General features: G+C 48.3%; 2 protein-coding genes across 4 annotated transcripts in view; one reads left to right on the forward strand and one right to left on the reverse strand.

Annotated features, from left to right (window-relative positions):
- The window catches only part of CYFIP2 (cytoplasmic FMR1 interacting protein 2), a 131974-nt gene that overhangs the window by 33991 nt on the left and 74222 nt on the right, over positions 1-23761 (reverse strand). For both annotated transcript variants that reach the window (XM_060008452.1, XM_060008453.2), the window contains 5 exons: positions 19937-20136; positions 18989-19076; positions 5866-6009; positions 4241-4331; positions 3281-3411 (listed from right to left, as the gene is read on the reverse strand). In XM_060008452.1, coding sequence (XP_059864435.1) covers positions 3281-3411; positions 4241-4331; positions 5866-6009; positions 18989-19076; positions 19937-20136 — 654 coding nt within the window. The remainder of the gene's footprint in view (positions 1-3280; positions 3412-4240; positions 4332-5865; positions 6010-18988; positions 19077-19936; positions 20137-23761) is intronic.
- FNDC9 (fibronectin type III domain containing 9) lies at positions 13989-18026 on the forward strand. Of its 2 annotated transcripts, none has more exons than XM_060006832.1 (2): positions 13989-14091; positions 15801-18026. In XM_060006832.1, the coding sequence occupies exon 2, from the start codon at positions 16117-16119 to the stop codon at positions 16798-16800; it is 684 nt and encodes a 227-aa protein (XP_059862815.1). In that variant the 5' UTR covers positions 13989-14091; positions 15801-16116; the 3' UTR covers positions 16801-18026. The 2 variants fall into 2 exon arrangements, with proteins under 2 accessions (XP_059862815.1, XP_059862814.1); XM_060006831.1 differs by having other exon boundaries at positions 13995-14091; positions 16110-18026.

The raw sequence follows: 23761 nt of genomic DNA on the forward strand, positions 1-23761 counted from the left end.
TTCCAGTTTTTCTGAAACTATGATATACTACTCATTTTTTTAAATTAATTTTTAGTTCAATGATAATCATGAATTTATTTCCCTTGTAAAAAATTCGACATTCCAGATACGGCGAAAGTTCCTGTTGACCTCTAATCCTAGCTCCCTCCCTGATACCTAGAGAAAAATGACTGAATTATTTGCGATGATTTTCCTAGATTTTTTTTCCAATGCAGGGTTATTTTGTGAGCTTTATTTTGTTTATTTTACTTTATGGCATCATAATGTGTGCCTTGTGTTGGAACTCACTTTTTTTTCCACTCAGTATTATGTCTTTCACCATTTTCTATGTTGTATGTGCAAAGCCACTTTCATTGACTGTTACGCAGCCCTCCAGAGCACAGATGTTCCAGTTTAAATCGCCCTTCCTCTACAGACATATATTAAGAGTATCTCCTTCCTCCCTCTCTCCCCTCTTCCTATCGTTTTTTTATTAGTCCTCCTATTTAATGAGATCAATATGTCATTTGAATATTTAATTCCAGCTTCATAAATTAAAAAGCTCCTGTCTCATTCTAATCTTGGAAAGCACTGTCTTAGCTTGGGGATTTCCCCAGATGTCTAAGTAGAAAGCAGAGCGCACAGCTTTGGGGAGTCCTGATTCTCTCTATGTCCCCTCCCCACCCCCATCCCCCCAAGGACTGGGATCAGTACCAGAAACCTTCGCTTTTGTTCTTTCACCTCTGCTGCTGATGTGCTGTGTGACCTCAGGCAAGTTGTGCCCTCTCTGGTTCTCCACTTCCTCACTTATGCATAGAGGGGGTTGGGACACATATACTGTTGGAGTCTCTCTCAGCTCTGAAGGTCTTTGATGTGAGTGTCCTGTTGTCCTCCGCGGTATATGCAACTGACCACCTAGGCAGGGATGCCTGAGACAGAATTTTCCTTTCCTTGTAGCCTCATCCACAGTCTGCCTCTTGGGGTCTATACAGGGGACGCTAACTGATGCTCCGCATGAAAGGCGGCGCTGACGAGAGACACTAGGAAGTGAGGCCTCAGACACCCGCCCTCCCCCACCTCCACGTCTCTTGGTGCTCCTCTTCCTGTGGCCTTGAGCGTTTTCGCCTTTGTATCCTTTTTATTTTTTATTTTTTTTGCGGTACGCGGGCCTCTCCCTGTTGTGGCCTCTCCCGTTGCGGAGCACAGGGTCCGGACGCGCAGGCTCAGCGGCCATGGCTCACGGGCCCAGCCGCTCCGCGGCATGTGGGATCTTCCCGGACCGGGGCACAAACCCGTGTCCCCTGCATCGGCAGGCGTACTCTCAACCACTGCGCCACCAGGGAAGCCCTCGCCTATGTATCTTATCCCTGTGACTTCTGACTGGCTACGTTGCCATAGCAACCAGGCCCACTGAACCATGTTAAAAACCAGTTAGCAGGAAGAGGAATACTTAGCTGTCTCGAGAGTCCATCTAAAGGGGCACAGAGAGGCTATTACTCCCCACAGAAGAAAAGCAAATCAGGCTGTGTTTCAGAGACCGTCAGGTGGGAAGGGTCTGAGAGAGCAGCGGGTCCACATCCCTGGCTGCAGAGCTCACTCGGTTCGAGGCAGGAATCCTCTTGGACTCTTATTCTAAGATCTTGCCCTTACTGCTTCCTTCCCACCTCTACCTTTGTTCCACCTCCTTCCGAATTCCTTCCTTCTCCTGCCCTTCTCCCTGTGCCTCCTGCCTCCAAGACGACCCCTGGACAGAACAGCTACAAATAGCCCTGCCCTTCACTCACCTTCCAGCTGCTGCTTCTCCCAACAGCCAAAGGGCCTTTAAGAAAGTAAATCAGACCCCCCCACTCTCCATCTCACAGCATCCTAAGGTTTCCCGCGGGGCCCACGCGGCCCAGGACTGAGGCCATCCACCTCTCTCACCTCAGCCCCCACCTGGGCGACATTACCTCTCCACTCCAGCTCACTCCAGGTTTCTCTCCATTTCTGAAAGACCTCAAGCTCCATCCTCTCCAAAAACAACACAGCCTTCCTGGCACCTGTGACTCTCTCTCTGTCCTGTTTCTCTGTTTATTCTTTCACAGCACGTACCATCTGCATTCACATCTCTGGTTGTTTACTGCTTCAGTCGCCACCCTCTCCAGAATAAAAATGGTAATAATTTGTCTCTCTCATTCATAGCCATTTACGCACCACTTAGGACTGCACCTGGCAACGAGCAGGCTCTCAATACCCTTTTGCTGAATGTGTGTGCGGACAGAGGAAGGCAGGAATGGATGCTGAAAGATGCTCCTGCTGCGTCCTGAGGATCAAGCAACACCCCTCTGCATTACCTTCCACTGCGCCGGCTGTACCAGTCACCCCGCGCCTGGAGGGCTGGGCCCACCTGTGGACGCCTCACGGGACCAGAGCCAAGTGGAGAGCGCTGGGAGTGTGTGAAGAACGCAGCCTCTGTGAATAAGCCATGAGGGCTGGCCCGGTGGAAGAGAGCGCGCTGGTTCCGTGTGGTCCCGAGAGGTGGAAGCACAGGGACTCGTGCTTTTGCCCATTACGCTAACTCTGACCAATTATGTGGTTCTTACTGTACTCACTTTATATGCCTTATCTCCTTTCAGCCTTTAAACTGCGCTGCAGGGTAGAATCACTGTCTTCCATCACAACAAAAGGAGACAACACTACATGCCCTTCCCTTAGCCTGAAACAGCTGTCTCTAGTTCTCCACCAGGCCAATTCCTGGTCATTTTCCAAGTCATCTCCTCAGAGAAGTCCTCCCTCACCCTCAAGACCACACCAGGTTTTAGGTTCCCAGCAGACCGGACCTGGCACTCATCCCTCGCAGCACTTGCTGTGACAGTAAACACACTGTTTCTGTGTAAACACTTGTTCAGTGCAGGTCTGCCCTCCACCATCCAGGACACGAGGTGGGGCCAGCTACCGCTGCATCCCCCAGTGCAGTGCCCAGACTGTGGCAGCCAGGAGTTAACCATGTGTCTAGGGAGTGAATGGAAAACCCAGGCTCCGAAGGACTGCTGAGGCCCTGCCGCTAGCGGAGGGGGTCTGGGATGGAACCCAGGCCTGTCTGACTCCCGGGCCTGCTTCCCCTCAGTGTCCGAATGGTCGGAGTGGTCTGAATGGAATGGAGAGGAGCGTGTGCCCGCCCTGGAAGAGCACAGAACTAAGCTGCAGGGCTCCTGGGCGGGGTGGCTAGAGGGGCCTCGGGCATCTGTTGAGGCGGCGGAAGGGGCGGGGGGGGTCCCTTCCATCCTCAAGACATGACAGTCCCTCGGGGTTCAGGACTCACCAGAGCTTGCTCGATAAGCAGGCAGAACAGGATGGCGTTTCCCACCTCCCTCAGACTCTGGAACACGTCGGTTTTGAGCTCTGCATACTCGATGATGTCCTTCAGCTGGTGGTGGAAGAACTCCAGGATCCCTGGGAGATGCAGGGGGATGGTCAGCTGGAGGTTCGTGCTAATCACTATCTGCAGGATCTCACGTAATACTCATAACAATACCATGGACTAGGCACAGTTACCCCCATTTTCAAATGCGGCTCAGAGAGGGTAAGTGGCGCGTCCACACTCACACAGCTAAGTGGCGCAGCTATGAACGAAAACTAGAGCTTTCGGCCCCAGCCCTTTCCTACTCTGATTCACACTGACCCAGGGCCGGACATCTTGGTATTCAGAAAAAACCCCTGGGGCCAAACTCATAGTCTCCACCTTTCCCCACCCCTCAGGCCCTAAATTCAGTCCACGTGCTTTCACTATTAGGAAAGGAAAGACTTATTTCTCTGCGCAGAGGTGGAGTGGCAAAAACTCCTATTTCCTGACTTACCTTAGAAATGTCACTTTATGCCACACCTGGGGCACCGGCCTCTTTCAAATAGACACATATGGAGGAAGGAATGTAGACGTGCTGAGCTAAGGAAGGCCTTTACAGCTATACCTCGCTATTCATGATTTAACTGTTCTCTCACTTGTGGACCTCTTCCAGCTTCCGGGCAGTGCTGTGAAGCAGGCCCAGTGGGCATCATTTACTTTCACTGATGGAAGATGATACTATTACTCAGGGGGATTAAAAATGGTCCAAGGTGATTCAGTGGCAGAGGTAGGGTGCAAACCCAGTGCTCTGACAGCTTGCTGCCATGTTAGAGAAGCAAATACTTCAAGGTAGATGGCCAGACTCTCCTTCCACAGTGGGATGGGTCTGGACTATTTTCCTATCACCGCACCCGGCCCCTGGTTCCCCTGGTCACCAACCTGGGGAGCCGTACTCATGCCGGGGCAGGCGGCATATCTTGGGCATGACCTCGATCAGTGTTTTCACATATTGGAGAATGGTCCCTTGGAGCTGACAAAAGAAGAGGACAAGATGAGTGAAATAATCCACCGCTGCTGCATATGTGTATCTTGGGGCTGAACACTGGGCTCCTGGGGCATATGGAGGTTCTGTTGAGACCCGTGGGTAAGTGCTACGGACTGAATATTTGTATTCCCCCCAAATTCATATGTTGAAACCCTAATCCCCAGTGTGATGGTATTTGGAGATGGGGCCTTTGGGAAGTAATTAGGTCATGAGGGTGGAGTCCCCATGATGGGATTAATGCCCTTATAAGAAGAGAGGGGAGAGAGAGACATCTCTCTCGCTCTGCCATGTGAGGACACAGGAGAAGGCAGCTGGCTGTGAAGTAGGAGGACGGTCCTCACATGTTGCCACTGTGATCTTGGACTTCCAGCCTCCGGAACTGTGGACAATAAACATTTGTGGATGAAGCCAAATGGTATATTTGTCACAGCAGCCCGAGCTGCCTAAGACAGCAGGGCACTGCTCCCTGAGAGGAGAGACAGGCTCTCTCCCAAAGGTGGGGGGCAGCCTCCTTGCCCTTTGTAAGGAAACATGGGCCTTTGTAAGACAGAAAAGGGAATGCTCTCAGTGTTACCTTGGGCTTATAGACTTCAAGGAGGGCAATTTCTAGGCATGGGGTCCCTTCTGGGGTTGGAGTACTTACATGAGATCCAAACTAAGATCTAAAATGAAATGGGGCCAGGGAGCTATGAAGACTGAGACAATATCTAATTTAAGCATGGAAAATTCATGGCACATTCATCCCTCCTGTTTCCCAGGCAGACATCGTTAATCAATTACCACATCTTCCTTCTTAAATTTAGCTTCACAACCTGGAACAATCCCTGGTTATACACAGCTGCTACCAGAGGACTGAGGTTAAGAGGTGAATCCTGTTTGCTATTCCTGACATGGATATGCATTAATCTGTTTCTCTTTTGTCATCTCAAAATTTTAAGAAAATTTGTTGAAATGTTTCAGCCTTGCTGCAGCAGTGTCCTGGGGAATTAAATGAAGGTTCAGATGGTCATACTTGGGGTGGGCATAGAATAGTGGCAAAGGTCTATGGAATTCCCTCGAGGCCAGTGGAGTATTGGTAGCACCAGTCATCAAGAAATTCCAAGGGGGAGAAGCGTGGTGCTTTATTAGAGATGTCTGCCATGGGCATAGGAGGGAAAATGGCAGCACATGTGTCATGGATTTGTCAAGCTCAAATTAGATAATGCAGCACAGGAGATGGGAATGAGCAGTCATTAGTAGGCCTTCAAGTCAAAATCAAGATTGCTGAGTTCAGTTAGTAAGTACTGGGAGTGAGCTCAGCGTCAGAAAAGGAGAGGCAAAGCCACAGGTCAGAAGATGCCCTGAAATGTTACACAGTGATAGGTAAGAGGAATCAGGGGATAAGGGCAAAGGATTCCCTGGGTGATTCCTATAGACAGAGCTGAAGAGCCTGTGACTCGATTTTCCAGGCCAGGTAAAAAGTGAAAGCAAGCCTCATTCCTCTCAACCCTAATGGCCTGTCCCAGGCCCCCTTCCTTACCAAGCTCTTGACGATCTTCAGCAGTTCCTCCATGACCACAGCAATGCCCTGGTAACCCAGGAGTCTGCAGATGGTCTTGAAATGAGGGGGTCCCACGAAGTTCCTATAGGAGCTGTAGATGTGGCTGTAGGCAATGTTGAGAGGCTGGAAAACAGAGGATGTGGCCAAGTCAGTGGCAGAGAACTGTGAGTCCTAGCAGGAGGTGTTTCAATCATAGAAAGGATAGAAACTTGATATCCTTGTTCTCTCACTGGGGACCCCTATGAATACATTTTGCAAGCTGCTCATAGAGAATGGTGGTCAGTGACCACAGGATCCAGCGAAGGTCATCAGATGGGGCAGCAGTTCCCTGACAGAAGAGGAGAAAAGGCCTCCAGGTAAATATGTTTTTAATAGGACTCATGCTACCCACAACCGTCCACACACAAACCAGGACTTTCACAATTGAGCTATGGGATGAGGGTGAAACAAATGACTTCCTTTCTCTAGGGGCATTTTCAGTACTAGGAACTGGCTGGAAAGACCATGTGAGAACTCAACAGCTGCTTCAACATTGCCTTCTTTCTACTCTGAGGCGCCTCCACCTATCACAGGGAGGCGTCTTGGGGACCAAGAGGCCTGGGAGGCAGGAGACCCTGCTGAGTGCATGGGAAAATCACGTCGGCTTTTTGAGCCTCAGTTTCTTCATCTGCGAAATAAGGGGGTTGGATTACAACAGTGGTTCTGTAGCTTTTCGATTAGCAATTAAAACAAAAAAGATGCCACGGAAGCAAGTACATGAAACAGACAGAAGCAGAGTTGTTCTGATTGGGTGCTGGTTGGGGGCCACCCTCATTGTCCTCTGGACCCCATGAGACACCATCGCTGAATGAGTGGAATCTCTTTAAGATCTTTCTGTCTGAGAATACAGGGCCAAAATAAAGGGCTCTGAATTGGTCTCACCTAGCTGGTGATGCACTAAGTTATCACTGACTTTGTTTTGAAATGCTGCCACTTACGGAGCACCTCACGCCAGGCTTCATGACGCCCTCCAAGTGCATTTTCATTTAATCCACACAACCAATGTATGTGATCCGTGACCCATACAATTCCTGGCCCTAATTCACAGATGAGGGAACTGAGGCTCAGGGTGGTAAGTAGCTTGCGCAAGGCCACACAGTTCATAGGTAACTGAGCCCTGATCTGAACCCAGGTGGCTGTGATTCCAAAGGCCATGTTCTTAACCTCTACCTACAATGGTGAACTTTGGAAGCTGAATTATTACGTAAACCATAACCTTTTTTTTTTTTTAAGAAAAAAACTTCACTTCTAACCTTAGTTCTGAGTATAGTTTTCCTATCAGGAATTGTAAAAATCTTGTACCCAGAACATGCAAATATGGAAAGACCACATCTGATATTCTATTAGCCGAAATTCTCTGTAAGCTGGCTAATTAGAAATCCTACATGAATTAAATAGGAACTGTAATGATGCTTTTGGAGTTCTGCAAGATTCTCAACTCTGGAGCCATCAAGGGAAGATTTAATTACGTTCAGTCTAGGTTTTGCATTAAGTACGTTTTACTCTACACGAATTATTCTAAACTTTACGAAACAAGCATCACAATTATAGTACCCTTGAATAATGAGGGTACACGAGGAACACAATTAGAGTGCCCACTAACAACAAGAATTCGTGAGGAATCAGAACACCCACTCATCCAGCAGGTTGAATAACAGTTCTCTTGGTAAGCTAATGCCTATATATGGGGAGGCCTGGAATGTGAGAAAGCAGCCTTCTGCACTCAACACTGGTGTGCTGTCACAGCAAAACTTTGCCTGAGCCTGGGGGAGGGATCCCTTGCAGGTAGTTACTAAAGATTTCTAAATGGTATGGGGCAGCAGTGGTTTATGTAAGGAGGGAAAATATAACTGATTACAAGCATGATGTTCACTGAGTTGATGGTCAGCAAATCCTGGAGTATATGAATTGTTGAGTTTGATTTAGTCAACCATGGGGCCAGCCCATGTAATTTTCTGTGTATGGAGCCAACCATTTTACTGTCTCTGTAACAGGCCACCCTGCCAAATAGGGCTGGGACCAGGGAGAGGTGAGTGAGGTGGCGCTAGGGCACACGTGGTACAAGGGGCTCACCCTCCCAAGTGAATGCATCTTAGTTCTGGCCCTGTAATCAAAGGCCCACTCTGTAGTCTCCTGTTTCCTCTCCAAGGATGAGGCGGGTATAAAACAAACACCAGATACACCATGGCTTACCTCTGGTCGGGGAAGGAGAGTGACTAGAAAGGGGCATGAGAGAACTTTCTAGATGATGGAAATGCCCTACATGTTGACTGGGTTCTTGACTACACACATGTATACATTTTTCAAAATTCATGAAAGTATATGTACACTTAAGATCTGTGCATGTTATTGACTGAATGGTTGTGTCCCTCCCAAATTCTTATGTTGAAATCTTAACCCCCTATTGTGATGGTATTAGGAGGTGGGACTTTTGGGAGGTAATTAAGTCATGAGGGTGGAGTAGTCATCAATGGGATTAGTGCCCTTGTAGGAAGACACATGAGAGAACTCTACGGCTCTCTTTTCTCCATCACGTGGAATACGATGAGTAGAAGGCTGTCTGTAAACCAGGAAGTAGGCTCTCAACAGACACTGGATCTGCTGGCACCTTGATCCTGGACTTCCCACCCTCTAGAACTGTGAGAGATCATTGCTGTTTAAGCCACCTAGTTACTGTATTCTTGTTATAGCAGCCTGAACTAGGACAGTGCATTTTATTGCTTACGATTATACATCAATAACAAAAGTAAATTAAGAAGCCCACTGGGCTATATCATAGCCTAATTTACTTCCCAACATTTGCTTTCAAAGATAAAAAAACATGATTTGAGTTTCATCCAAAAGAGGGCTGCAGCTTAAGCCTGCACAGGCATGTGAGAAGGATGACTGGGCTGTGCTCACAGCCCAAGGGGCCCCTCATGGACTCGTTCCCCCAAGAGAGCTGCCTCCTCACTCCCCACCCACACCAGGTGCTGCAGCCTCTCCTCTGAACCCAGTAAAGCTCTGGGCATGTTCAGTCTTCTTTCAAATATCCTGTGAAAGGAACTTTTGAGCAGCAGGCAGCTTTCAATGGATATCCCTGGAGGGGACGAAAAGCAATCAGCTACTTTTTTCCCCCTGTGTGATTCTCTGACTTATTTTCTTGCTTTGTCTGAGTCCAGAGTTATTTACTGGGGTGGGCACACCTGATTTCAAATTCCAGTTCCATCAGTTTACTAGCTAGATGAGCAAATTACTTAAACTCTCTTAGCCTTGGTCTTCCCTAAGTAAAGATAATAATACCAACTCCTGTAGGGTTGTTGGAGGTTTAAATGAGATGACATACATACAGCACTTGGCATGGTGCCTGGCACGCTGGAAGCACCCACTGAAATAACAGCCCTTCATATTCCTTCGTTTTGGTAATTTGGTAAGTAAAGACTACGAAAGTACAGCTTCCTGGTCAAATTTCCCCCAGCAGCTTTGGCTACAGTCATGATCCCCTGAATGTGGACAGTACATCTGTGGGGTACAATTTCATACAACACGGTGTATCCTACACAGTGATGTGACAGAGGGCAGAGCTGAGACCAGCTGACGGAACATACCCCAAAATGCAGATTTTGCTCAATATTTAGAACTTTATAAAAATAGGAGCTGTCCAACAACAGACTGTGCTGGGTAAGGACGGAGACACATGACATAGGGGTGTTAGAAGGGAGACCTGCCTGGAACAGAGGGTTGGAATAGTGTGTTATTAACTCCCCTCTGAAGTGCAAGCTCCAGTGTGGTCCTCCGGGTGCTCATCTTTCTTAGCGGTCTTCTTAACCCCCACTCCCACCCAAGGAGTTTCTAATATAAGTCTCCCTTAGCACTTCCTGGCAAGCACAAATAAAAATATATTTGGGTAGGTGGAAACTGTTCAGCAGCTCTCCCCAGTTCTAGGCAGAGAAGAAGAATTGTGGAATTGTTGTATCACACACAGGGCTTAAAAAAAAATCCCCCTTACAGACCCGCTCAATGCACATAGGAGGCCTCTTGTTGACATTCCTCCATCAGTCCTGGATTCTGGTCTGGACCATTCAGGCCTCAGTGGATGGCCCAAGGACCAGCACGAAATGAGCAGAATTCAAATCCTCCTTCTAAGTGAGCAAGCTCCCCTTATTCCCAACTCCCCCCACCAAAAACACACCACACCCATGCAGGAGGAAACACATACACATGCTGGAAAGTGCATGCACACACACCCACGCAGGGCACCCATCTGACCTGCTGGCTCAATAGGAGGCTGGGCCCTATTGAGAAAATGTGGGAATGTGGGAGCCGGGGCATTTTCTGAGGTTTGGCAAAGAAAAACAGGAATGCGACATGACTTCAGACATTGGACACTTGCTACAAATCTCTTAGACTGAACCAACCCTGCTAGCTGACTCAGGCTACAATCAATGTCTGCCTTTCGAAACTAATTATGTACCCTGTTTAGGATGTCTCACTTAAAATCAAGCTTGGTTAAATCGATCCTGCACAAAATAGATACCTTTATGAGATCTCAAGAAATCATCCTGATTCAGGAATTGGAGCATATTATTAATGTGTGACACTGATGCACATTTTTTTAAAGGCGAAACAGTGTGTGTGTGTGTGTGTGTGTGTGTGTGTGTGTGTGTTTTGGGTTTTTTTCCTGGCTGCACCATGAGATGTGTGGGATCTTAGTTCCCTGACCAGGGATTGAACCCGTGCCCCTTGCATTGGAAGTGCAGAGTCTTAACCACTGGACACCAGGGAAGTGCTGGTGTGTATGATGAATACCCCTGAGGTCGAATCAAGGCTCATACTAGGGCAATGTTTAGATACCGATGATGACACTAAACAAAAGACCAAACCCACAATCTCTAAAGACCAAAACATTACTGGGAAGTTATTGGTAAAATTTAAGGAATGATTTGTGCCACAATCTATATCACTTGCAAGGCTGTTTTATGATAGACTCTCTACAAGTTAATTACTCAGAGATATTTTTAAAGTTTCCACTCATATACTAATTTCAGTTACTAGACCAGTTGCTAAAGGCTTTTTACATTTAATATTAACCCTAAGTGACAGAGCTCTTAGGCAGGGGTACTTGGACTCCAAACTCCGGAAGAGGAAACACTTGCTGACTGAATTTCTCCAAAGGTAGTTGATGTTTTCACTGCTTCTGCTGGCTACCTTCGGGTGGCTGGGTGTTTCCTCTGAGGTCTTTTAATTCCTTGCCTGTTCCTGTCACCCTGGAACCCACCAAATTGCGAAGTCCTGCCTCTAGCTCTCTGACAAGTCAACCACAAGGCAAAGAGCTACTGCTGACCACCTATGACTGAAGGTCGACCCAGCAGCACGGCAGTGCATCGAAGAGGCTGGCCAGGAGGTTGGGCTCTGGACCGACAGACCTCAGCGTAGGGCCCTGCTCTGCCACAGCCTAGCTTTGTGATACTGGTCGAGTTACTTAATCCCTCTGAGCCTCAGTTTCTCCCTTTGTACAATGGTGATAAGACGGCCTACCTCAAAGAGCTCCCCCTGGGTAAAATGAGAAAACACTTTTTCTCACGCACTGAAATGTTCCCAGTGGTTATTTCTGAGTCATGGGATTTTGACTGCTGTCTTTGAACTTTCTGATACTCTTTATGTACAACGAGCGTGTACATTAAAAAAAAATAAAGCTGTTTTAAGGGGAGAGAAAAGGAAGGAAGCATCATGCAGAGTGCAAACCCTGTCCATTACAGTCTCTGGATGAAGCTATGACCAACTCAGGAAATGGCTCTGACCCACGGACATTTTCTTCTTAATAATAATGGCTACTATTCCTAAGCTCAGCACTACAGAGATGGGTTCGTCTCACTGCTACAACATTATCAGGTGGGTAGTATTGATATTTGCCTTTTACGGAAGAGTCAACCAAGGCCTAGGAAAGTCAGAAAATTTGTCCACAGAGTCAGGATTTGAACCTAGCCTGGGGACTTCAGCCCCTGGGTGCCAATCAGCTTTGGGACCAAGGTATGCTCTCTCACTGCCCCTTCACTGCCACCTTCAGGGAGGGAGCAGGGATCCCGCTCTTGGCTCGTTTCCTCTGGCAATGATTTACTACTGGTGTAAACCAACCAGGGACCACCTGGCCTGACAGCTGAAGAGGCTGCCACTCAGGTGACTGCAGAAGGGTCCTGCCTGAAGGTGAAGACAGTGAGCCTGGCTGGGGTGCGATCTCCTGAGCCAAGTGTCCCCAGATGATCCGTCTCATCCACAAGGGCTCACTGGCTTCTCTGGGTGCTGCTGGGGAACGGTGATGGCCCAAAGGAGCAGGATAAGCCCTGGACTTGGAGGCAGGGACCCGGGTTCCGCTCCTGGCTCTGCCACTAATCAGTCACCCGGCCTGAGGAAAGACATCCCTTCTCTCCGGATCTGCGAACCAGGAGGACTTCTAGGCCTTACATCCTCCAAGTGTCTCAACTTCTCAAATAAAAAGCTCAGGGTGAAAAATGGCATCCAGGAGCATTAAAAATAAATTCTTGTTTTCAGTGGCAAAGGCTTGAGCTCCATCTCGTCACTCCACAGGCCTCCTAACGCTGGTATTTTTATTCCCCTCAAAATAACCTTTTCAAAAGGCATCTGCAAACTACTGCATTGGCCTTTCTGTGGAGAGGACGCTTTCATGCTCTGCAGGGAGTCGCCATTAGCATGCATTACAGCAGATTCTAGACAGACCCCTGGGAAAACTGAATGCCACAGGAGGGAAGCACAGAGCAAGTGTCTAATTGAGGGACACCGGGCATTCCGAGACCCCACGCCCTCACAGAGACCCTTGGCCCAGGGAGGGTCTGTGACTCACCGGGCAACTCTATAACTTTTTGATTATCACTGATGTGAATCAAAAGGAGACCTTCCTGGGTCCACTTGGATACTTTGGCCAAGAACCAAGAAGAAAAAAGATGACTTTTAAAAATGCCTAATTTGTGTTATATGATTCAGGTCTAAATCCATCGGAGCTAGGGCTGCTGTAACAAATTACCACAAACATGGTGGCTTCAAATATTCGAATCTCTCACAGTTCTGGAGGCCTGAAATCAAGGTGCTGGAAGGGCCACGCTCCCTCCAAAGGCTCTAGGAGAGAATCCTTCCTTGCATCTTCCAGCTCCTGCAGGTCCCTGGCATTCCTTGGCTTATGGCAGCATCACTCCAATCTCTGCTTCTGTCTTCACATGGCTTCTACCCTTTGCATCTCTCTGTGTATGAACCTCCCTCTCCTTTCTCTTATAAAGACACCAGTCATTGGATTTAGGGCTCCCCCTAAATCCAGGATGATAACATTTCCAGATCCTTACCTAATTAAATTCACAAACTCCCTACCTCCAATTAAGGTCACATTCTGAGGTTCTGGGTGGACCTGAATTTGGTGAGGGGTAGGGCTGGGGAATGCTCAGACCAACTCAGTACGAGTGTCCTGGCGGTTCAGCAAGCCTCACATGGGTTCAGGCCTGGCCAGGGGGGTAGCACTCATGTTTTCTACCTGACATCCTGATCTAGCCCAAGCGATCAGCTTTACAGATGATGGAACTGAGGCCCAGAGAATAGAAGTGTCTTGACCAGTGGCATACAACTAGGTAATGCCACAGGAGGCAAGAATAAAGAAAGAAGAGGGTGTAGAGGTGGCTAAGGAGGTGCGGTGGCAGTGGGGTGGGAGGGGATGAGGATGTAATTACTGTTTTACTTGTGGGAAAACAAGAACGGCAGCTTTGCATTTGCAACCATTGTCCAAAGAAGGTCTAGATGGGGAAAAAAATGATAACTAGCTTATTAGAGACACAATTTAGGAGACTTTGAAGAATTAGTACCACTCTGAGGATCAGTGTGCAGGGGACTGTTTGCCTCTTTTTTCTGGCCCAAGGAATGAGAGCTCCTCTCACTGGGCAAAAGCCTTTCCAGACTGGTCCCTGAAACATCATGCGTACAGATGCCTGCTGGTTGCCATGGTGAATGATACTGATCTGAAGAAATGAATAATGTGAGCGTTGGGGGCGACAGTGGAATTACTCACACAGTGGTGAGAGAGACATCAAGTAGAGCCCAGAGCAGAGGAGGGAGAAGGCAACATCCTTCAGCTTTGGTCCACTCTGCCTCTGAGGGCTGCGTTCTAACCGGATCCACTGTGAGCATCAGGTAAGGGACACAAATGGCTCTTCTTGGAAATGGAAATGGCTTTTCCTTTCACACTGCTTGGAGGAGGGCCAGGCAATGGTAATACGAACAGCTAAAAATAGGGGGGATTTAAAAACAGAAGCAGTGGAAGAAAAATAAATAATGGGAGACATTTAGTCGTAAAAGCTGTGAATGCTGCATCTTGACAGAAAGCTCTTCAAAATGTCTGCTGTAGAAAACTCAGTCTGCAAAGACAGACAGCACAGATGTGAGGCAAACAGAAGAGATTCATGACAAGAAACAGCATTCCTGATCACTCCTGATGGGTTTATGAGGGCTATTGCCTCTGTATCGTAAGTAATGAATTAAGCTCTTTTCATTGTGGTCCCTATTTATACGGGTGTGGCGGGGTGGACGGGTGTGTATGAGAAGGAGACCCATGGAGGGAGCGCAGATACTCAGTGTCTCTGCAAAGACTCTCGCTGGAGGGATCTGAGCACACCTGCCTTGTCCCTTTCATCCCCCATTTTTCTGGGAGAAAATTTCCAGCCAAACGGAAAGGAACTCCCCTTCCTGAGCATTTTAGTTCATTGTCATCCATAGAGAAGAAAAACAAGGCCTGAAAAATCATTCACTGCTGGGCATCTTCCTGTAGCTCACTTCCTCTAGGAGCACGGGCACGAACACAGGTGGTTGGAGGGAAGCAGGGAGGAGAGAAAGCAGCTCGTAATCGAAATCCGTGTGGCTTAATGTCCAATTCAGGTTAAAATCTGATCGACTGTTTTTTACTCTGTCATTGCAATCTGAAATGAAACCTTCTGCATTTCGTGTGAGAGAGGAGGGGCAGAGAACTGAGCTGGGTGAGATCTATCCGTGAACATACACAGGTTGACTATGGCTGTCTCTGAATTTTAGCTCAGGGGAAATTCAGTAGAGGAGAACAATATCTCTCAAACACATAGAATTAAAAAGAAACGAAAAAGCTTGAAGATGGCGCACTTTTAGCAAAGCGAGAGGGCTGGCAATCTGAAGAGGGCTCATTTCACGTGTCAGGAAAAACGGCAACCCAGTCTTGGTACCAGCACCTCATTTTGCAATAACCTTCTACGACTAAACCCGGCAGCCTTGTCTTTGTAAATCCAGTGGTTACGTGGCTTTGGGTCTTGTACCTGTTAGCTGATGGCTCCTCTCAGATTGCTCATCTGTAGAATGGGAATCTAGTTCGGAGGGTGTGATGAACAAAGGATATTTACTCTTATATGTTGAGCTTCTAGTGACCTGTGACATAGCAACTGCTCGCTATTGCTGGTTATTACCATCATTAACAGTCACAGGACCAGCAGTTATCAAACAGCAGCAGTGATGCTTGGTATTCGGAGCTGATTATCTTGACCTGTGAAACTAATTTTCTGGGTAGTTCGGCTTTGAAAAAAGCTAACGAATGGACAAAACATGAGCAGAGACTTTGGGGAGAAATCAGCTCCTGCTGAGTGATGATGCAAATCTCCTCCGGCTACGGGCAACAGCACTTGGAAGCTAAAAACAGTGGCCAGAATGTTCTAGATGAATGAGCTCACAGCACTTGGGGCAGAAACAGGAGTTCCAGAGGGAAATTTTAGGTGAAACAACTGCCTGACCTGGAGGTCACAGGCCCGTGGGGACTCACGTGGGGACTCTGAGGCTGTGCTGCTTTGTCCTTTCACTGCCTTTTTTCCCCTTCTTTTTTTAAGGTTTGGGAACAATGTTGTATTTAAAGAATCTGAGCCGCGGCAGGATGAGGCTGGGGGATGTGCGTGCATCTCTTTGGGGCCTGACGGCCCCCAGCTTTGGCATGAGACAGCCCTGATTTGAACTGTGGTTCTGCCGTTTCTCGGCGCTGCCTAGCTGAGCACTGTCACCTCTTGGCCTCCATCTCTTTGTCTGTAAATCGGGGTCAATATTAGTCCCCATCTCGAATGCTCAATGAATGGTGGCTATGACTATCATAAATAAACACTTAAATGAGGAGATGACACTCTTCACTTTGATTCTGGTTTCAGAATCGAGATGAACATCGAGGTTGGGAACGTTTCTTATACGGGAGCCATCATTTCCTGGTCGTCCTCGGAGCCCTGCCTGGAGGACTATTACCATATTATGTATAGGCCCAATTGGAACAGCATCTTCTCTGGCTATCTTCGCTACAGCTTCCACCACGAGGAGAAGGTGCCTCGAACAATCAGCTCTGTGGTGCTGGAACACCTCACCCCTTCCACTCTCTACTTCCTGTGCATCAGCTGCAAGAAGATCCTCTTCCCCTACAGGCACTACTGCACCATGTTCCACACCCTGGATAAGAGTCCACTGGCTGCGGGAAGTTCCCTGGTGGACCCCCAGATCTCCCTTTGGGTGCTGATGGCCATTCTGCTGGCCTGCTTCACAGCAGTCTTAGCCTTCATCTGCCTCCAGTTCTGGTGTATCCGTTGCCATGAGCCTCGATGGTCCTACAGAGCCGGCCTCATGGAGGAAGCCAATGGCCTGGTGAGATGGCCAGAGGAGGCCCCGGGTCTGGGTCAGGGGGAGGAAGACCTGCAGGGGCTCCCCCTGGTGGAAGTGCCACGCAAGAACTCCAGAGCTGACGCGGAACCAGAAGCCGCAGTCGAAGTGGCCAAACAGGATGCCCCCGACGTGGGTGCCCTGAAGAGGGAGGGCGGTGTTCATCCTGCCGCACTGCCTCATTTTGGGGAGTGAGAGGTGGAGGGGAGGCAGCCCACATCAGGTAGCTTAAAGCCCTCCACGCAGCAGGTCTCTGGTAAAAACGCATCTGTAGACTACCCATTCGCCTCCCCTCAAATGTCAGAGCTCTGACACATGGACCACCTGGTTGGATGAATGCCCTTTGGCAAAGCTTCTCTAGCTGGAAAACATATAACCCCCTGGTGTGCAAAGGGAGTAACACGGCATCTCTTAGGAGTGTCCATTTAGGGTAGGGTGTCTCAGGAATTAAAAGCATTATTTCAATATTAAAACAAACATGAATATATTATGGTATAGAAAGTGAAATCTGCATGACTTAAATAAAATGCAAAACTTCCAGGAAATTTTTGAGTTGAAGATGGGCTCTTGAGTTATGCTTTCAGTCAGCTGAGGCAAACGTCCAGTCTCCTCTGCTGTTGAGGGGGATTATTTTGGAAAGATGTAAGAAGCCTTGCTCTAGAGTGTTTTCCACCTTTCAGCCAATCGCACACCATTTTGTACCCCATCTTCACCTTTTTTTAAACCACAGACTATCTTTACGATTATTAACAATACCTTTTCTTTAAATTGACTCAGTTTTTAAACTTATTTTAAAACATAGGCTTATGCTACTCCCCAAATGAAAAACCAGCACCCTCCTGCTATAAATAGAAGGGAAGATACATAATAAATAGAATGAAAACAAAACAATACTAAATTTGACTTGGATACTATTGCCTACTAAGGACTCTGAGCTCAGGGCCTGCTCTCTCATCTCTGACCTAAAGGGAGATTAGGGCTTCCCTGGTGGCGCAGTGGTTGCGAGTCCACCTGCTGATGCAGGGGATACGGGTTCATGCCCTGGTCCGGGAGGATCCCACGTGCCGTGGAGCGGCTGGGCCCGTGAGCCATGGCCGCTGGGCCTGCGCATCCGGAGCCTGTGCTCCGCAACGGGAGAGGCCACAACAGTGAGAGGCCCGCGTACCGCAAACATAAGACTTGCTCCTTGGTATAATCAGCAAGGTTTGAAAGAGTATTGCAAAGGGAGTTACTTTGTGAGTGACTGTTAATTCATGCCATGACTGTGACTGTCTACAGTGCTGTCTGTAAGGGTTCCCTGATTTGAGAGAGTTGCCTTGACCAGACTGGCTGCTCTGGAGAAGACACCTGGACTCTCTCAGCATCATCCTAAGACTTTCTAAGCCCCACATTCAGGCCCAAGTGAAGGGCACTCATCTTGGTTCCTCACACTTCCCAACCTAGGGCTCCCGGCCTAGAGAAGCACCTTTTCTAACCATGCTATATTTATCCAGTCACTTCTTCTTCTAAGTCCCTCTGTGCTTACTTTGTGAAAATGGGGTCAAAGGTGGCCATTTTTCATGCATCACACACACAAAAATCTTGGCTTTTTTGCCGTTGTTGAGCTATTGCACCCTTTCTGTAGCGTTCTCCCACACAAACCCGCAGGGTAAGAAACGATCTCCTACATATGTCATGGTGATGGTAAGACTTTGTGAAGGGTGTCCCCCAGTGCCCACCCCGGGTGTGGAAATGGAGCTGGAGGAGGGGGGAGATGCGTCTGTTTCAACCTCTGCTAAATCCCCAGCATGGAGAACCTGCCCAGCACCTGGCCTACAGTGGCGGCTTAAGGAATGTCTGTTTAACGAATGGCAAAGGACTGAAAGTTCAGAACAGGCACCACCTGGGAAGCTTTGTTAGTGTCAGGACTGGCACTGTGAACAAAGCAGCAAAGAGACAGGAGGAGACCCCTCAGCGCTAACTCCGGCCATCTGGGATTTCCTTCAAAGCTCCACCTTCCCAACTGCTTCCTATCTGCAAATCCCTCATCTTCACGGAGCACAAAATCCCAGAATCGCAGGATGATACCACAATGAATCAACCGAGAACAGGAGGCGATGGGACGCCGAGACAAGGAGACCCACAGGCCTATTTCCCTGCTTGCCTCATAAAGTCCTCCCCAGACTGTTCCTGCCCAGAATCCAGCCCCACCAGGTCTGCGCTCACCCTCACCCCTGCTAGTTGTGAACAAATAAAGATGAATATACGTGCAGTTGTTTCTGCCTGGATTTCACTGCTGCCTCTGTATCTCCATGCTTCTTGCTTTTCTGATTTGGGGAACACTCTTCTACCTGCTTTTGCTCACTAGTCCTCTTAGAAGTAGGACACAGGCAAGACCACTCACCTTGGACCCATAGAGGTAATAAGGCTGGACGTTGGCGGGTTTATCTCTTTGCGGTTCTTGGGTGAAAGGAATGGCAGTTCGGACAAAACTAGTAGAAGAAAAGAGATGGGGCAGGAGTTAACTGGGTCCCAATATTATTCTTCACGGGACTTGATATAGCGGGAGCCCTCCCTGATCAGGCACACCCACACTGTTTCTTAGGCCGTGGCCTATACAGGTACTTCTGACAGACTCCCGTTTAACTGTCTCCTTTTCATAGATGGGAACACTGTAATCCAGGTTCACAGGCTCAACTCTGGGCTTGCAGCTGCTCAGACAGTGGTCAAGAAAGTCGAGAACAGGGTGGGCCTGGAAACAGCCTTCTCCAGGGCTTGGACCCTCCACCCTCAGTTTGGTTTCCTCAAGAGTAGAGTGCTGCAAACTCTTTCTTTAAAGGCCCAGATAGCGAATATGTTCCGCTTTGCCAGCCAGATGGTCTCTGTCACAACTACTCAACTCTGCTGTAGCATAGAAGCACCCATAAACAAGCTCATAAACCGTAAATGAGTGAGCGCGGATGCCAGAGTTCCAGTAAAACTTCGTGAATTTCAAATTTCTACTTGTCACCAAGTTATAATTCTTTGGATTTTTTCCCTAGCCGTCTCAAAATATCAATACCATTCTTAGCTCACAGGCTGAACAAAAAGAGCTGGCAACTAGAGGTGCCTCGTGGGCTGGAGTGTGCAGATCTCTGCACAAGAGGATTGAAAGTCCCAAATCTTTAGAGAACCGGAAGTCCATCTTGCTAAGTGTGTGGATCCCTCCCAGACCCTTCCGTGACTCTGGCACATACTTATTCTACGCTGGCCGTGAGCCAGGCCCTGATGACACTGACAGGGCTTGTCTGGAGGAGACAGCTGGCTGCTTCTACTGCCACCCCCACTCTGCTTTGCACAGAGACTCCCTTACCGGTTGGTGGACCCATTGTAGCAGTAGTTGGGGAGGAAGTCGAAGTTCAGCTCCCAGAAGACGTGCAGGGTGATGCGGCCGTAGGGGGCAGACACGTTGTGATTGGCCTCCCGGAACATGGCATCGAAGCTGTCCAGGGTCATGTGCTTACACAGCAGCCGGTGGGTGAGCCGATTGATCTCCAGCAGCCACTCCAGCTCCTGCCCAGAGAGAGAGCCCGCGGCTGCTGAGGACTCACACACGCGCCTTGCACGCAGACACCATTATCCGACAGATGCCTTTCATGCAGGTGAGGGCCCCTCAGACAACTTTATAACGGCCAGCATGGGACTAGGACTGCTTACAGTCGTATGCGACGTTCCCTTCTTCTGAGTGAAGGAAGTACCAGACCATGCCCAGGGAGGCTGCGTGCCTGCCCAGAGAAGGGGACCACAGACCATGTGCAAATCCCTTGCCTGCAGCCCCCTGGGTAGAAAAGCATGACTACTTGCTCTCCAGTTTCTAGGTTAGTAAGGAAAAAGCTTGTCCCTCTGAGTTGCAAGTAAAGTAAAAGAAAGTTGTGAACATCCATCCATCACCAGAGGCTATCTCCACGCTGCCGAAAGCAATCAAAAGAGTTACCACCTACTAAGTACTTACAATTAGGTTGGACCATGCGAAACTACTGTTTTTTAGGTCAAACACCATCAATGTTAGTAATTTTTTATGGTTCAGGCTAATACATGCCAAGCAGTATTCTAAGCACTTTACATGTTTTAACTCACTTCATGCTCAAAACCCCCTATAAGGTCAGCATGATGGCTGTTCTTACTGTATACATATAGGAACTAGGCTTTAAGAAGTGCAGTAACTTGGCTTCAAATCCAGGAAGCTGGGCTCCAAAGTTCACATTCTTAACAGTTGTATACTATAGGAATTTTAAAAACAGCTGGGGTCAGAACATTCCCTCATCTGGACTCCTCCTGTGCCCCTCAGTCACACAGGGTTTGGTTACACATGTTGGCAAAGGTTTGGCTGCAAGCTATGGACGAAGGACGTGCATGAGCTGTGGGCCCTGGTCATTTGAAATCCAACCTTCAGGCAGAGAACAGGAGCAGAGTGGATAATATCTGGACAGAGCAGGTCACTGCACTTGCTAGGAAGTAAAAAGGATAAAATCCTTTGGGCTGGCTTTAGTTCCTTGCTGTATTGCTATCAGAGAGAATCAAAGCACAGTCCTGTGCAGAAAGCATCTCTGTGATGCTCTAGGACACTCCTATACCGTAGTGGTTAAGCCATCTTTTGAGATGGGTATGACTGCCCCTGTTTCATAGGGGGGAAAACCGAGGCTCAGAGGGTGAAGTAACTCGCTCAGGGTCATAGAGTGAAAACAGAACAGGGCTTAGGATGTGATCCCAGGTCTTATGACTCCAAGTCACGTGTGTTTGGCCCCTGTGACACAGCTGCCTGGAATAAAGAAGCAATGACTGAGAAAGCCCTTTGAAAAGTAAAGATGGCTTTACAACATAAAAGCTAAAAGAACGTCGGCAGAGGCAGTTCCCCAGAGTGTGGCCAGGAGGTGGGATGGTCAGAGGGCCAGCTGTGAGAGCTGGGCCTTGGAGCCCAGGTGTCTACAGTCATAGGAGGTGGCCTCATACCAGAGATTCAATTTTATTCTCATCAGCCACAAGAACCCTCTGACTCTGGTTGGGGTCTAGAGTGTGGTAGGCCCAGACCACGCTTCCAATCCTGGAGCTTCGTCTCTCTGAAACTCAGATTCTGTGGCTGTAAATCGGGAGCAAAATACTGTATCAAAGCAACCTTAACTGGCTGCAGGTAAGTGAGACAAGCAGGGGGAGGAGGGAGCCCCGGGCTGAGCTGTCCGTGGCAATTGGAGAGCCGCTGCCAGATAAAGGTGGAGCGGCTACTTCACGCCATCTGATTATTTGTTACTACGTCAGAATGGGGTTTAGTGATGGCAGATCTTGCCATCTCTTGAAAGAAGGCCAAAATCTGGATTGCAATTCTGGAATGGTAGCTGGAAGAATAAGTTTCCAGTCACTGTGCACCTTGAAATAAATGAAGGGTGGAAATACAGAATCAGCTGTCTGCTTCCATCTCTTGGGGCCTAGCTAGCTGGATGGTATTTTTGTTCCTATTCACTTAGGGTGGGTAAGTAAGTAAGTAAAAGTAAGTAAGTAAGTAAATAAATAAATGCAATGAATGTGCATGATTTTATTTCTAAGATCACTGAGTCCCTTAGCACATGGAGGTGCCCTGTTACCATGAAGAGAGCTACAGATGAGAAACTGGGATTGAACAATTTCTGTTCCAATGTTCTGTGATTTTAACGGTCTCACAGATGTGCATCAGAGACTGAAGGAGAGAGTGCTCAACTCTGCTGATATGGGGGTGCTGGAAATGTAGGTCCACATCTTCCGCCATGCCCCAGGAGTTTTTATTATGTAACACAAACTGTGTTTTGCATCAGCCGTGTACTTCCAGCCTTTCAATCAGAAGAGGGCACTTGCCCGAGGGATGCAGGGCTCAGTGCATCAAGGCACAGAGGTTTAGAAGGCCACAGGGGTGGTCCAGGTGCCTTCTGAGAGGATGTCAGCTCTCTATACTAAAGCGGGTTTACTGGGGGGCAACACAGAGAAGCAGCACTGGGGAAACAAAACACCCAAACGGGCAACTTCTGTGAAGTAGTGGAAAGGGCTTTTCCACGGGAACCGGAAAACTTGAGTGTCAGCCGCACTTGGCCGTTAAACCAGCTCTGTGGTCCAGGCGGGCCAGGAGAATAGGGGTCTCAAACTCAGGCACAGCAAGGCCTGGTAGGTCATCCCATGAATGAATCGTGCCACAGGGCCTGCGGCAAACCCAGGAGAGCCCAGCCCAGCCGATGGGAAAGTCTAGTCATTTCTAGGCAATTGCTGCTATCTGGGAAGGCTGGTCTGAGGTTGCCAGAGCTTCTGCAGTTTTATTCGAATTCTTCCAAGCGTTAAGTGTTGCCTCCAAATTTCAAATATGCTTCACAGCCTAAACAAAACACAGCCTGCAGGCTGCCAGCTCTCAACTTTGGCATCAGATCCCTCGGAGAATCTACTTGCTCAGCTGCGTATGATTAGGGCCACCGACCGATGAAATCTCTGCAACCCTCCCAACTGTGCACCAAGCCACCCCCTCCCCTATCTCAGGACGGAGCTTCTAAGGTGAAGGGAAGGGCTGCTTTGTTTCTCAGAAGAGGCAGAAGCCTTCTCAGCCAAGGCAGTGGGGGCCTCCTGACCCTACAGGAGACAGCCTCCTTGGGCTCTCCTCTTCATGGGCTTCAGGGGAAGTGGCTACTCTCCGGGGGGATGTTGCCCTCACCTGACAAACACAGGCTTTCACTGTTTGTTTTGATTTTGTTCACAGCTAAAAGAACATTCAGTGCCTTTTAAGGGCTGGGAAGAGGCCATAGATACCCATACACAACCCAAAACCAGTTTTTCCATAAGATATGCTCATTCATTACTGGAAAACTAGAAGATACAGATAAACAAAGAAGATAAAAACAAAAATCCCACCTCTTGGACATAATCACTGCTAACATTTGGCAAAGAAAAATATTTCTTAAAGTAGATCTCCCAGAAGAACTTGTGCTATATCATAGTCTCTCAAAGTCAGTGACCCAGTACTTTGGTGGGCAGTTGGGTCAAGTTCTCTTGGAAATGCTTCTGAGAATCTACCCTGAGAGCACCTCATTTGTAGCTCAAAATTTCTATGTTCCTCTCTTTTTTCATAAGCTATTTTCATTAAGGGCAAGGAACTATGCAAAGCTCTTTCCTGGCAGTATCTCATTTCACC

This window comes from Delphinus delphis, chromosome 3 (genome assembly GCF_949987515.2).
Source record: "Delphinus delphis chromosome 3, mDelDel1.2, whole genome shotgun sequence".
NCBI classification, from domain to species: Eukaryota; Metazoa; Chordata; class Mammalia; order Artiodactyla; family Delphinidae; genus Delphinus; species Delphinus delphis.